This window comes from Aedes albopictus, chromosome 1, assembly GCF_035046485.1.
Source record: "Aedes albopictus strain Foshan chromosome 1, AalbF5, whole genome shotgun sequence".
NCBI classification, from domain to species: domain Eukaryota; kingdom Metazoa; phylum Arthropoda; class Insecta; order Diptera; family Culicidae; genus Aedes; species Aedes albopictus.
The window spans coordinates 205369149-205384247 of NC_085136.1; the positions used below are offsets into that span (position 1 = coordinate 205369149).

Below are 15099 nucleotides of genomic sequence, written 5' to 3' on the forward strand. Positions count from 1 at the left end.
GAATTGAGATGATGTATGTATGTGTATGTATGTATGTCCGTGCGCAAAAAAGTTCACTCATTTTCAAGGCCCTTCCCATTGGCGGATTTTTTGGATTATAGCTCAAATCGAACCGGAATTTTACCGCATTGTTAGCTATTAAAAATGGTTCGAATAGGTCGAGGCGTTCCGGAGTTATGGCCATTTCAGTGATTCAGACCAGCACCGGTGGAACTGGTCGTATATTAAGCTGATCCAAGCCCCATCATGCGGACACATCACACTGTGGCGATTTTTGTAACCTTTAGCATGGTTTACGAATTTCATGCGGCAATAAACACTGGAGACCAGAAATTCCACGATTTTGGTCCAAAATTCAAGATGGCGACTGTTTAATTGAGTTTTAGAACTTGAAACCATGCAATATGGGTATATTTTATATGAAATGAAATATGAAGAAAACTATGCTTCAAAAATGACAAACAGAGTATCCAAGATGGTGGTCTAAAATTTAAGATGGCAGCTCAAATGTTTTGCAATATGGGTATATCTGGTATTGGGACGAAATCTGGAGTCCAAAAATGACGATTAAAATATCCAAGATTGTGACCAAAATATCCAAGATGGCGACTCAAAATTCAAGATAGCGGTATAATCTTCAAGATGGCAGCTGTTTAATGGAGGTTTGGGCTCTAAAACCGTTCAATATGGTGGGTATGTTTGGTATGAGAAAGACAACCGGAGATTAAAAATAGCTACCAGAATATCCAAGAAGGCGTCTCAACATTCAAAATGGCAGCTGCTGAATGGAGTTTTGGGCTCTAAAACCATTCAATATGAATGTATCTGGTATAGGGAAGAAGTCTGGAGTACAAAAATAGCGATCAGAATTTCCAAGCTGCTGGAATTTAATCCTAAATGGTGGCTCAAACTTCAAGATTGCGGCTCAAAAATCAAAAACCAGATTAACGATATGATCTCTGATGCCATGAAATGGATTTCTGTTAAACGTATGAAATTGCGATACTCATCAACATGTCACTTGAGTTGTGTTGAAATGTGTTTTCGAAGGCACGAGAAAGGCGCTATCACCGCTAGGTGGATTAAATAGGGTTTTTAAAATAACAAAAACTGTTACCTTCTCTTAAAGCATTATGAAACTGTCATTCTTATAAGCCTCAAATGTCTTAAAGCAAAACGGAACCGAAAGACAAACATAAGAGTGGTTTCACACTTTGACACATTCTTTATGATAGGAAAAGTAGAAACCTGGTGAGCGAAGGAGTTGGTAAATCAGTTTAAAAGTTGATTAATTGATAAGTGTGTGAGTGTGAGCTGCCCCAAGATTGAGTGAGTTAGTGAGTGAATCAGTTACTGATTAAAAAGGTTATAAAGCTTTGAGCAAAGAGTTGTTCCTTGAATTTGAATATGTTAGTGAGCTCAAGCTCAAGAGAATATGTGACTTAGTGAATAAGGGAGTAAGGGTGTATAAATGAGTAAGTCAGTGAGTGAGACAGTGAGTAAGTTGGTAGGCTAATGGGCATGTGAGATCTGTTCCGTGTATTTAGTGAGTGAATTAGTAAATTAGTCAGTAAATGATTTATTCAGTTAGTTAATGAGCGATTTTGTAAATGAGCGAGTGAATGAATGAGTAAAATTAAAAAAATGAATAAGCTAGTAAATTAGTAAGTATATGGGTAAACGGGTGAGTTTGTGAGATAGTGAGTTTGAGAGTTAGTGAGTAGGAAAGTTCATAGGTGGATCGTTGAATTAAAAGACAAGTGAGTGATTTACTGAGCTAGTAAGTGAAATAGTGAATTTATAAGTTATAACTGAGTAAGCTATTGAGTTAGTAAATTAATGGATAAGTGAGCTTGTTAGTGAGTGAATGTGTGAGTAAATGAGTGAATTAATAAGCAAGTGAGTAAGTGAGTGACCCTAGTAACCAGGAGGCACTAAAATACGGCATTTTTGTAGCATAATATGCGCAATTAATGCAATCATTGTGTACATTAAATGCAGATATAATGCTTATTTAATGCCAGAAAAGGCGAAATAGCGTAATGTTACTATGCAGATTAGAAAGCCCAAATACTGCACTACAAGCACCGACGAACCGACGTGACAGTTAGAACAAATAAATTCGAATTTGTTGTCCCCAACGCCATAATGAAAAATAGCCGAACACTACCGCCTTCTCTATAACGGTTCGCGTTCTTTTGATAGCTTGACTCCAAACCCCCGTGTATTCATATAGAAGAAGGTTCGCGCCTGTGCTAATTTGACAGAAGCGTTTGCTCGCTTCGCTGGTCGACCGTTAAATTGGGGGGGGGGTCAGTTTTGAATCACCACTGTCACGTCGGTTCGTCGGTGCTACAAGTGCTACAATTCAGCAACAGGGCAAATGTCAGTTGATTTCGCCCCGTTTTCTAGCTCTCCCGGTACGCAGCCAATATTGAATACAATAAAAAAAAATGAACAATAATGTGGAGTGAGTAGGAGTCGTGACTTCCAGTCTCACTGAGAGAACGAGTAACTTCTTCGCAAATTCCACTCCAATTTGTACATTTCTCACGCCAGTATTTGTAAAGTCTAGCTTTGGGATGTAAAAATGTCTAATGCATCAATTTAGCGTAAATGTTATAGTGGGACTGTTATGCGTAGGTACAATTTCAGTTGTGGGTCTCTTATGCATTGAAATTCAACAGTGGGACAATTTGACTTGGCACGCGGTACAAGACCCTACTTGTTCATCGTCATGGGATGGTCAGTGGTCAGTGGTCAGTCATAACAGTGCTGCTTCCACTTTTCAATCACCTCACGGGACGGGAGACGGGACTGCTGTTTCCAGTTCTGTTTGTATCCTTCCTCGTTCTGCCGGGTTCCATGCTACAGTATCTCCGCTAGCGATACGATATTCTTCTCCAAAATCCCTTTTGCACTTCGAGTCGAATCACTTATTTCCACGTATCCGACAGTGCTCTCGGATGAGTCAGACATGGCTACTCCAGTAGTCCTCTTGAAAGGCCACGTCGAGCTTGCCCTCGACCGACCTGAAAACCCTTAGTTTACTGAGGCGACACAATATGGCGACCGTGACAAAAATATATAAAATGATGGTTACCATATAGTAATGCAAAAACCGCTTTTGCAGATTTATATTCGTAGTTTGTAAAATATTATAATAATAATGTATGCTTTGAATCCATCATTACAGGTACGGTGGCTTCCAGGCGTGCCAGTTCTGCTGTATCAGTTCACTCGCGATGCAGCTGGAGTACGACCAGACGGCGAATGTCTACACCTACGCCAAACTTTACCACAACAAACGCCCAGGCATCTGGAGTTCATACGAAGACATCCGACAGATCTATCGGATACTATCGTACATGCCGAAAGAGCTGGGTCTGCTCAAGTGTACCGAGCTGCGAACGGAGTTTGATGATGCTGCCATCATAACGGCAACGCCCGATTTGTACAGTAAGATTTGTAGCAACGGTAGCATCAATACACATCTGAACAGCGGTGGAGGCGGTGGTGTAGCTGGTGGAGCTAATGGAGATGGCAACGAAAGCGCACCGACGGGCAACGGAACTAACGGTGGTTTACCCATGGGTGGCGGAACGACAACTATCGCAACTAGTGTTCAGAACGGAGGTACGGTAATTGTTAAAATGAACAGCGAGGATAACGACGAGCTGTCGGTAGTGGTAGCCACCAGTAATCATCTGAACCTGGATCACAATCAGTCGTAGACTGGCTGGTAATGTAGTATTCTGAAAATGTCAAATTCCTCTGAGTTAACCAGCATGTACGTATAGTCACGGATCTAATTATAGTTTTCTCAATACTGTTTGGCAAACTAGCATTTTAACGCAAATCTATGATAAGATTTACAAGTCTCGTTGTAGGTGAAATTGGATGATTCGTTATTTATTGATTAGTAGGACATTTCGGGTAATAAGAAAAACTTTGGAATACTTTCTCAGCATTTTTTTTTTTTATAATTTTGTTTTGCACTATTTTCTAAAAACAACTTCATCATAAGTTTTACTACATATTAATAATTTGGTGACAAATACTACCAAGAATCTAGTCGAAAAGTGCATGTCACACACCAATTTTGGTTTAATAGATTTTCCTTAAAAGTTCACAATTGAGACATTTTTTAAGTAGAAATCATTCATACTACCCGAAATTTAGAGTAACATCCAAAAAGTTTGCCTTCAAATTCGGTTTATTCCTACTGTCAGAACTAAAAGTACAATTTCCGTTTATGTAAATAGAGAACAAAAATCGCATGTGATTCCAGTGATGTTAGCTATTGGTTCAGTGTATAGGCTAGATCTCGCTTCCATAAGCATTTTCGTCATTCTGGAGAATGCAAAATTGTGTAAAAATAAAAACAAAGTATTTTCCAACCAATTCCGTGACCGACCCGAAATAGATTATTGAAACCAAGTTAGTTCACTAATATTATAATACAAAATCGAAGCTGATAAACCGCGTATTCTGCTACATGCAACACACAACTCCGTTGAAAAAGTATTGTGCAAGAGAGAATTTGATTGCGCGTGCCGCACGTTTGGATGAGCCGTGATCGAACAGACCAGTTTCTTCTGGCTTTCGGTCGACAAAAAGACTGGTTTTCTGATTTCTTATCGTAACTTTAAAATATTATGATACGCAGAACAATTATCTGGCAGCGATGACTAAACAGCATCTAACCAGAATATTGAAAAAGAAATATGCAAATGTTGTAGAAAAATATACCGTCAACTGATCTTTAACACACTCATGCAGAATATTCATAGCCATCAAACAAAATAGACAAACAACACACTTTACCAGTATCAGTGCCAAACGTTCATCTTCATTCAGACCGTCCTAATGCAATAGTATCCTGTTGCAGATTAGTAGAGCGAATAATGTTTACTTATGTGATCCAAAGTGTACGGAATGTTACCTATTTGTGTGGGGAACCACTTAACAGAATGTTTTCGTTGTTATGATAAAGTTAACCCGGGAGCGGTCGCGTCGTGTACTGAGTACACGCACCATGAAAAATGCATGCTTGTGGCACACAGCGTGAGCGCAGCGTCGCTGCAGGTAGTCAAAGACGCGACTGCTCGAGGGTTAAATCTATGATAAAACTGTGCCCGAATTTCTTCGCGAATAACAATGTACGGTATCAATGGCCGCCTTTACTCTTCAACCATAGCTACAGCCTTCATCGCCACTGTCGAGTATAATCTGGGTGAGCTTCCCCTAACCAGAGAACACAATGGATCACAGATGACACCTAGAGGAAGACAGCGAAGCGGAGGAACACCAAAGCTGCGATTGAGTGAGCAAAAACACGAGGAGACAAAACGACGTTCCTCCACGATATATCAAGTCATCGTAGTGGGGCTCTGATGAATGCTAAGATGCCCATGAAAGACACTGCTCGATAGTTATTAATCGCCCTAGCAAACCAGTTGAAACGCTGGAAATTTTAGCGCGATCTGCCAAGTGTTTGAAGCGTCAACACCGAAGATCCATCATTGTGGGAGATAGAAATAGTCAACGATAACATGAAGTTAAAAAAACAGTGTTAAAATGGGTACAGCGCTCTGACTTCTGCAGTAGGGTATTATTGGGTCGATTTAACCGATAAAATTATTCACCTAACTTCTGATAACTTTTACTAATAATTGATAGATACTTCTATTCTTCTAAATCCATCAGCACAAAATGCAGTTGAACAAATACATTTTGGTTTATTCTTAAACATTGTCACAATAACATACAAAAATACATAACAAAATGATCCCATTTCATCGGTTCAATAACCAACAATTGATCTACTGATGTCTAATTTGTTTATCAAATGTTACTGACTTCATGTAAACTCTTAACACAAAAAATCGCAAAGCCATACTCGGTCATACTCAGATAACGTTATAGGAAAAAAATAGAAACATTTATCGAAATCGATTAAAAACGCACATAGCCTGAACACATACCAAAAAAAATAAAGGCTTAATTGGGAAGTCTGGTGGTACTGATCTAAGATACAAATCTTGAAAGCGAAACGAAATATGGAAAGTGTTGTTGACTCAAAGAAAGAAAGAAAAAACATAAAACTTACAAAACACTAGAAACAAGCGGAAATGTTTGCTGCCACGGGAGCACGTACTAGCTGATTTCGTCGTAGTCTTCGAGTAGAAACTAACCACGATAAACGACGATAAAAAAAAAAAACGAGAAGCGTGAACAAAACAAAGTCTAGTTAAAATATATCCACTATTAGTAGAAAGTAAAACAAAATATTTGAAAAACAAAAAACGGATCTAACGTAAAGAGATTTTATAAATCTTATGAGATATTCTCATTTTTATATTGATTACAATACTTTCTATTGGTTAAGAAGCAACGATAAGTTTTGGCCCATTTCGTTTCCGCAATCGTATGAATGGAATGGCGCATTCCTCCGGGAGTGGCAATGAACTAGCAGCATTGGACGCGGTTTGTTGACTGAGGCAAGCAAAAAAGAGGACAAGTTGATGCATTAAATATTCGCGAAACTGCAACTGAATGATAAACCTATTACAGTCTCTTTGCAACTAGCGATATAGAAACGAAAGAACTAATTTTTAGCAGTCATATAAGCAAGTAGTGAACGGTAAAATGATTTATTAGCATATATGTTAAGAAATATCGAAACAAATGGAAGTAATAGAATCAGACGAGTGGAAGAATAGATGCAGGCATATATAATGCTGTTTGAATCATGATGAAACATGAAATAAAATGGTGGCATCTTACTGAAACAAGAAATAAATGTAAAATTTTATGTGAATTTGCGACAACAGATATAGTACTTGAGAACAGTTTCTCAATCCGAAAATCCTATTTTACATCTACCTAAGCTACCAGTTTTTTAATCTTCTTCAGTTCTAAGGGTCTGTTCCAATTGGAGAATTAAAATAAATTTTCACTTAAACTTGATATATCACAACTGCAGTTCGATAACTATTTCCTTAGGAGAACTGTCAAGTTTAACTGTCAAACTGTCAAATTTAAGTAAAAACTAATTTTAATTCGCCAATTGGAACAGATCCTAAAGGTCCACACCCACAGTAATCGGATCGGATTTTTATTCATAAATACCTAGATCTGTTCGTACCCGTCGGATGCAAATGAAAACGTTTCTGGAGTACACCCGATTCTTTTTTGCACGGGTCTGGTTTTTGCTATAACTCAGTCAATTTTCAACCGATTCTCATGACATTTTGAACAGATGCAGGCACGATTAGTACTATCAGTGTACGAAATTTCATGAGAATCGGTTTGAAACTGACTGAGTTATAACAAAATAACGACCCGTTCAAAAAAAAAGTATCGGGTGTATGTTATTACACAACACTAAACTAAAAATGTTTAATAAAAATAAATTATAATGATTACAACATTTACGATAATCACTTACAATCTAGGGAGAATCTGTTTCCAAGCAAAATTAAGAAATTTGTATGAACTGGCACGTCGGTTTATCGGTGCTTCTTCTTCACGCACTTCCACGAACTTCGCATCACGACTGAAGTGAATATACAGGGTCAAATTTTTGACAAGGAAAGAACTCAAGAAACGGCATCAGTTTTACAATGATGAAAATCCGATCGAGTCAAACAAGATGTTTGAGCATTCACTGAAAAACGGCTTGCGGTTGAAATTACTATTCTGAGGGTAAATTTAAGTTCACAACGCCACTAAATTTGTGCAGACTAATGTCGTTTATTTCGAGACATCCACATTCAGCTTTGACATGTTGCGGCGCCGGAACAATGTTACACTAGCGACATACTCCCAAAATGAGTTCTTCCTTTGGAAGGGAAGTAAAGCGTGGGTCCCGAGATGAACTAGCCTAGGGTTAAAAATTTCGTTAATACAGACAAAAAAAAAAGCGACAATCTTTATCTTGTACTAGGGTATATGTACCATTCCTTGGCCTAATTTGTAAGCCGCCTTGACAATTTTGACCAAAACTCATGAATTAATAGCACTACAAATAATATGTTGACCATATTACACACTCTAGACAATGCTTGTTTCACCAATTGGAAGTAAACTATCGTAAATATTCAAGAATTTACTTAATTAAGTTGCGATGGTATGCAATGTTGGTCTATGGTACAAAACTTGGCCTATTAGTGGATACAACTGTTATGTCAGTAGATATAACATGTATTCGGGGAAATGGAAGAACCCACTAGGTGGGTTCCCAGCGACATTGCATAATGAGAAACTTGTAGATATGTCCTACATTCAGAGAAATATAACTCAGTTGTATCTTGACTACCAACGATCTCGGTCTTCTTGAAACCTCACTATTAAACTCCGAAGTACAAAATGACGGTTACAATAACAACGTTGGCCTATTGCTTTCCATGCACTCAGGCCCGGATTAAGGATTGTGGGGGCTCGGGGCCCGAGCGGATGCGGAGGCCCCTTGGCGAAGGACTTAAACAAAATTTCTTCGTTTTCGAACAGTATTTGAGCAAGATGAAACAAAAAGTTGATGTGTAATAACCAAAAAAGGTCTTTGTGGGGGCCCCTAAAATGTGGGGGCCCGGGCCCCTTCCGGCCCCCGTATATCCGGCCCTGCATGCACTAGAACCATTTATTATCTCATTTTTCAATATTTCTTCTGAAGTATTATCTCTGTTTGTTCACCAATCTTACTTTTAATTTTCATTTTCGGAGCCAAATTTTCAAAAAACTATAAATATATTACTTAAATTAAAGTTTTTTCTAAATTTGTAGTGTCGGAGGGTGCTTTTCGGATGCATCATAGAGACGTGTGTACACGCGACGTTGGTCTGAATAGAACTGAGCTTATTTATTTATGTGTCGTTTGCCTACGAATCGGTGACAGCATACACTCTAAAATGTATTCACTCAAGATTCTTAATTGTAGTAGTGTGGACACTACATTCCTCCCTTTCTTTACAGTTTTTTTTAATCAATTACTTATATCTAATGTACTTAAATAATTAAAATATTTTTCATGATGTTTGCTATCACACTTTGTTTTTTTTTCTGCAATCAAGCCTCAAAAGATAATTTTATATTGTAGCCACTTGAGCCGTTTATGCTTCTACATACTCCCATTACGCAGATTTCATCCACTCAATCTTCAAGTATGTTTTGACTTCGTCCAGCTGTTGCCTCCTCCTTATCATTTAGGTCTTTCATAACATTTTTGGCTCGTCTTTAAGTGAGTTCCCCTAGTTTATTGCAACTCCAACGCGTTCCTTCAGCTTAGAACAAAAAAAAAAACTCTCTTCTCTATTTGCTTTGGTATTGGTGCACGGCTAACGTCTGCATATACGCCATTTGTATTTCAATAGTTTAGACAGACCACCGAAACAAATTTTGACCATCACACAACAATAATGTCAATGTCGCAACCTGCATATGTTGCGAAGATCACCCAATGCGACATGGTTTGTCCCAATTTGAACAGAATGTTATAAAGATGGTACACTACGAGTTTAGAGATTTTTAAACCTTGTTTAAAAATTTTGGAGGGATAACCTCACGTTGGCAAACACTGCAACACTGACGAAGAATATCTATCAAGAAGCCCTGTCCTAAAGTTCACAATAATTGATCATTCACGATTTTAAAAGTACGCAAAAGTACGCAATAATTTAGAAATTTAGCTTCTGATTTGTCAACAAAAAAAATCTAGATTAGGATCCTATCCCTACAAGTTGTCATAGCACAAACTCCACGCTTTCCTCTATGTCTATTTTATCTGACAATTCTCTTCTCTGGCCTAAATTGCAAACTTTCAGTATATAACACAGTATGACACCATTCCTTAATGATATATTCTCGAGTCTACTCAACAGTCAACACATGCCTACGACCTTTGTTGCCTAATCCAATGTTGATGAATCGATACCAATTTACAATTCCACCCCTCATTCTTACTTTTACTTTAATTTTGAATCGCCTTTCCATAGAATAAATATGTTGTTCTAGTTTTCGGTTTGCCTAAACTAATCTTGAACCATCTGGATCCTAAGCTGTTAACAGAAGATCTGCAACTCAGCTCTGAAGAACTTGATCAATTTCCATTCAATTTGGTATCCTCCACAGACAATGGATAGATTGTTCGAGCGATGGGGAATGTTTGTGCGTTTCGTGTTCACGTCCTTGGTTAGCCAGCTGTAATAGTCTAAGCAGAATATGTCCGGATATCAATGCTCCAACGAAATCATCACGGCACTTTGGATGTATCTTTCGAATTACTAGGTTTCACCAATACAAAGATTAAAAAACTCCTTTCTACGTTATCTATTTATATCTACAAGTCCCGGGTGAAACACATCATCAATTATATGATTAATGATTCCATTTGTTTTTCAAATTATTTTTTTGATACCTGCAATAAACGAATATTTTGAAAAATTGGAAGTTTGAAATTATGAGACTACATTTATTCCTTTGAGATGTTGGGAACGAGATCCTAAGCACAGAAAAACAGACAACCATTGGAGCCAGTTTGCTTTCATCTGCCGACGAGAACGGTTGCAGAACATTCTCTCGCGGTCACTGTGTGCTGCATCAGCTTATTGCTACTCGCTGAAATCGAAAGGTATTACGCAGAAAAAGATGGTTGAGGTCAAGAACACTGTTAGGTTTGCCTTTCCAACGGGTTCTGTGCGACCATCGTACGATGAGATCGCAAAATTCGTGAAGTGTTTGGATGTCAGCATTAGCGACATGGATACGCTGTACAGACGAGCAGAGGATCATAGTGTGTACCTCAAGTTGAAAAGTCAACAGGCATTCAGAGCAGCGTTGGAAAACAATGCACAACCACTTCGTTTCCATTATGCAAACGGAACGACAGTGATGGTGCAAATATCTGATGCGGAAGGCAACTATCAGTACGTTCGTGTGTGTGAACTACCACCGGAGGTACCCGATAGAGAAATATCGCTGGTGTTAGGAAAATACGGAATCGTGAAAAGAGTGGTACGAGAGAAGTTTCCTGCCGACATCGGGTTGGATATTTTCAACGGCGTTCGCGGAGTTCACATGGACGTCAAATCGGAAATTCCATCCACGCTGCATTTCCTCAATTGGAGAGGTAATATCTTCTACTCTGGAAACAAGGACAAGTGTTTCATCTGCAACCAGACGGGGCATCAGATGAACGTCTGCCCGAAGAAAAGAAAACAACGTTCGGTTGAGATCGTTCATAGTGCACAATCGGTCACCTATGCTGGAGTATTGAAAGAAGCGACATCGGTACAGAACGGTGAGATGGCGGAGCCCCTGGAGAACAAGATTTCGAATGCGGATAACATCGAGGCACGAGAAGAAAGTGTAGAAATGGGTGAACAGGAGTCAGCATCGGGGCCCAAGTCTGAGAAAGTGCCAGTACGAATGTGGAGGTCCAATGGCAAGTTGTACACGCAATATGACGGAATTGCGGAGATAAGCGTGGAAGACGAGACGGAAAAGCAGAAAAAGCGGGATTTGGAGGTGAAAGCATCCAGGAGTGTATTATCTTCCAAAGAAAAAAAGCAAAGATGTTCATCACGACTATCTTCAATCGGTTCGAAGTCCGATATATCAGATTAGTCGAAAATAGATTATAGTATTTTATAAAATTGTATATTGTATTTTAAAGTTATAATATGCAAATGATTTTGGCTCCGTTATGCCCAAATGGCGCTCGAGCCTTCCAAATAAACGAATAAGTAAAAAAAAAACCATTGGAGCAAACTATGATAACACATAGTCACGAAAACGTACCCGCCTAATACCAATTAATCTGTGTTTGATCGAGCAATCTAAGGAATTGAACTAAAATAACTATTTTGAAACCCTGCATGTGTGATTACGTTATTTCTAGATAGCAAAATTCAACTAAATAACTTGCATGTTCCTTTATTCTCACTCCCAGCATCATTGATTCATTCTGACAGATATCAACACACAAATGACCTTGCCTAAAGGCAGCTTTGCAAAAATTTAACCATCTAATGATTCAGATGTCCAGTTGTGACAAAATGACGACCCCATTCCGAAAAATACTATATATGATATCTCGGTACAGGCTAAAAAATACGATAAAGGAAATCTTCTTCCTTCATCCCTTAGCAACGCTTTCATGTACTACCACAAACTCAATTAAATCTTTAACGGCTTTAACTTTTCTGTTAAGGCTTATCCCGGAAACTTTCTATGTTCACCTCCAGTATGCATTTCTTATTGAATTTGGCCTACATTGACTACAAGTCGATGATAGCATCAAATTATGACAATGGGTGTTGGAGAGAGTGTGACGTCTGTTTCTCTGTGTTTACATTATAGACTGATTTTATTTCACCTGACTTGTGACCCTTACAAAACATTAACAGAAATCACGTTAGCGGCAACACTAAAACTATTCGCTTTTTTCCTTATATTTTTTTACTAACGTGTATTTTAACACTAAGCTAATTCTACACTTATTCTTTTTCCTTATAGGTTTCAACACCCTATCAACATTTATATTTATAATTGCTGTCAACAAGTAAAATACACACCCCAATGATAAATGCTTAATACTGAACCACCTAAAAACTAACATAACTAACTATTAGAAAACCTTCCTTAACCTTCCGTAACTCGCGCGGTTGGCCACCACCGTCAGCACCAAGTACCTGAGTACAAAAAACGAGATTTTCAATGTGGTATACAAAATACAACAGCGCGATCGCTCGAGGGTAAAAAAACACAGATATCCTTTTTTCTTTCTTCTCCACATGTTTTAATTTGACAATTCTTTGAAGTCCGTTTCGTGTAAGTCTCGGCCACTGCTTCATCACTAGATCTCTTCTTTCACGTTTCACCATTCCATTAAACGTCATATAGACTCATATCTCCAAAATTTCACCTTTGCTCAGGCCGACTAAACCAATTGTAAAAGGTACAAGTCTTTTATGGTTGTAGAATATATGTTTGACGTGCAGTAAATTAAATCTCTCACTACGATATGTTCAATTATAAAAAATGAATAACCTACAATTCATAAAGCTGTTCTAATCCGCTATGTGATACCCATAGTCCTACAACAAAACCATATTTAACACCATCCACTCTCAAATTGAAAAGCCGACCATGTTGTTCCTATTTGAAAATTATCATTTTCCAAAACTACGTATGAGTTCTCTCATTCTGAGGTCCGGTGATTTATCCATCAATGTTTGCGTCAATCCACATTCGAGTAATATTTGACTGATCTGGTTCAAACACATTTTCAAGACGAATTACGCCAATGATTCAATAGCGGAGTTCGTTTTCAAAAGCATTACAATTCGAAGACTCAGTTTTACTTCCAACTTCAATGGTTAAGGACTGTATACCATTCACTTCCTGAGCGGTTCAAACAAAGACTAATTTCCAATCCTTTTAAAACAATCTTCAAGAAATCTAGTACCCCTCTCCATATTCCTATTAATTACTATTCCTTCACTCCCCTTATTGAAATCTACTTGCCTTCTAGTGAATCCAGTACACGACTCATTCCATCGCATTTATTTTCACCACATCGAATGCATTTTGTGAATGCATCAGCTTCATTCTAGAATCACCAGTGAATCCGATTCTCGACCCATTTAGTGTTTTAAATTTTATTTCAGATTCCAATCTATTCAAAATGTGAGTTCGATATACAAAACATATCACTATTTCACTAGCCTATTCGGCTATTTACAATGCATCCCAGTATTAATACAGCACTCCCGTTCAATATTTTTTTTTTAAACTGTCGGTGAATCCAGTGCTCGACTCATTTCACCGTATTTATTTTCATCACATGTGCCTAATAAGTGAATCCGGTATACAACCCATTTCACTTCGTTCAATCAACGTTCAATCAATCTAGAAGTATCAGCTCCACATCAATTAACCTAGAACATGGTTTACCTAACTGTGGGTCGCGAAAAGTACGTCTGCTGGCAAAAGGGGGTCACGCACCTGAAAGCTTGGGAACCTATGACCTAGAATCATCAGTGAATCCGGTACTCGACCCATTTCACTGTATTATTTTATATTTGAGTCTCTTACACATTCAAGTAATAAACTGGGTCACGCGGACTGACTCAATTTAGTCTCGCAGCGGAAGCCTAAATCGGGAGTCAAACATTGCAGATTGATGTTATGTTCAACCTGTGTGATCGATTAGAAAGTATTGTAGCATATAGGAATTAAAAAAAATATATTTTCAATTTAAATTTATTTTTTTAACAATCTGCATCTCAAATATGATCAAACCATTTTCCATCTCCTATTTTGATCAGAGACACATCCGGCGAGAAACAATAAAACACTAACGTGACCTTTCCGACGGCAACCTTTCACGGAGCACCGCATTGCAACCCACGTCCACACATTCTAACAAAACAAGTCGGTACTGAAGCTATGTAAATCGTGAATAAGCCATAAAGAACTGCTGGAAACATCTGAATTATCCTCGAATGTAAACAAACTTTGCTATAGTCATGTGTACAGATTCAAGGTTGAACATGGTTTACATCTTTTGAGAGAGCGCAGAGAGTAAAAAACTATCGGTGAATCCAGTGCTCGACTCATTTCACCGTATTTATTTTCATCACATGTGCTTGATAAGTGAATCCGGTGCTCGACCCATTTCACTGCATCCATTTACATGTCTGTCTCCAATGCACTCAAGTAGTGTACCTGATACTCAACCCATTTCATTTAGCTAAATAAGATCTTCTCATTTTCTCGATGAAACCATACATCAACTCATTTCCACGTAAAAAAGTTCCTTCATGTTACATGCACTTTTGACTCATGTCACTGTATTAACTTTAACCATCAAACTAATGAATAACTAGTTATTTTGATACAATATTCTGAAAACGTATTTCCGAATTCCAACACCTTCAAGATTAAGTCACTCTATAACTTATAACCCTTCAATTATCCAATCGCTGTCAATTTTCCAGACTACAAATCGTTGTCCAACTCAACCATAAATTAGCAATGTCAACTACTTATCGATATTTCAATAGTGTGCTACATTTTGCAATCCCTTCACATACC

At 38.1% G+C, this 15099-nt stretch overlaps 1 protein-coding gene across 2 annotated transcripts in view; it reads left to right on the top strand.

The window, feature by feature from the left end:
- LOC109431943 (tyrosine-protein phosphatase 99A) overlaps positions 1–6837 on the top strand; it is a 586380-nt gene extending 579543 nt beyond the window's left edge. For both annotated transcript variants that reach the window (XM_029856676.2, XM_062846150.1), the window contains one exon: positions 3197–6837. In XM_029856676.2, coding sequence (XP_029712536.2) covers positions 3197–3734 — 538 coding nt within the window. In that variant the 3' untranslated portion in view covers positions 3735–6837. The remainder of the gene's footprint in view (positions 1–3196) is intronic.
- Positions 6838–15099: the final 8262 nt, after the last annotated feature.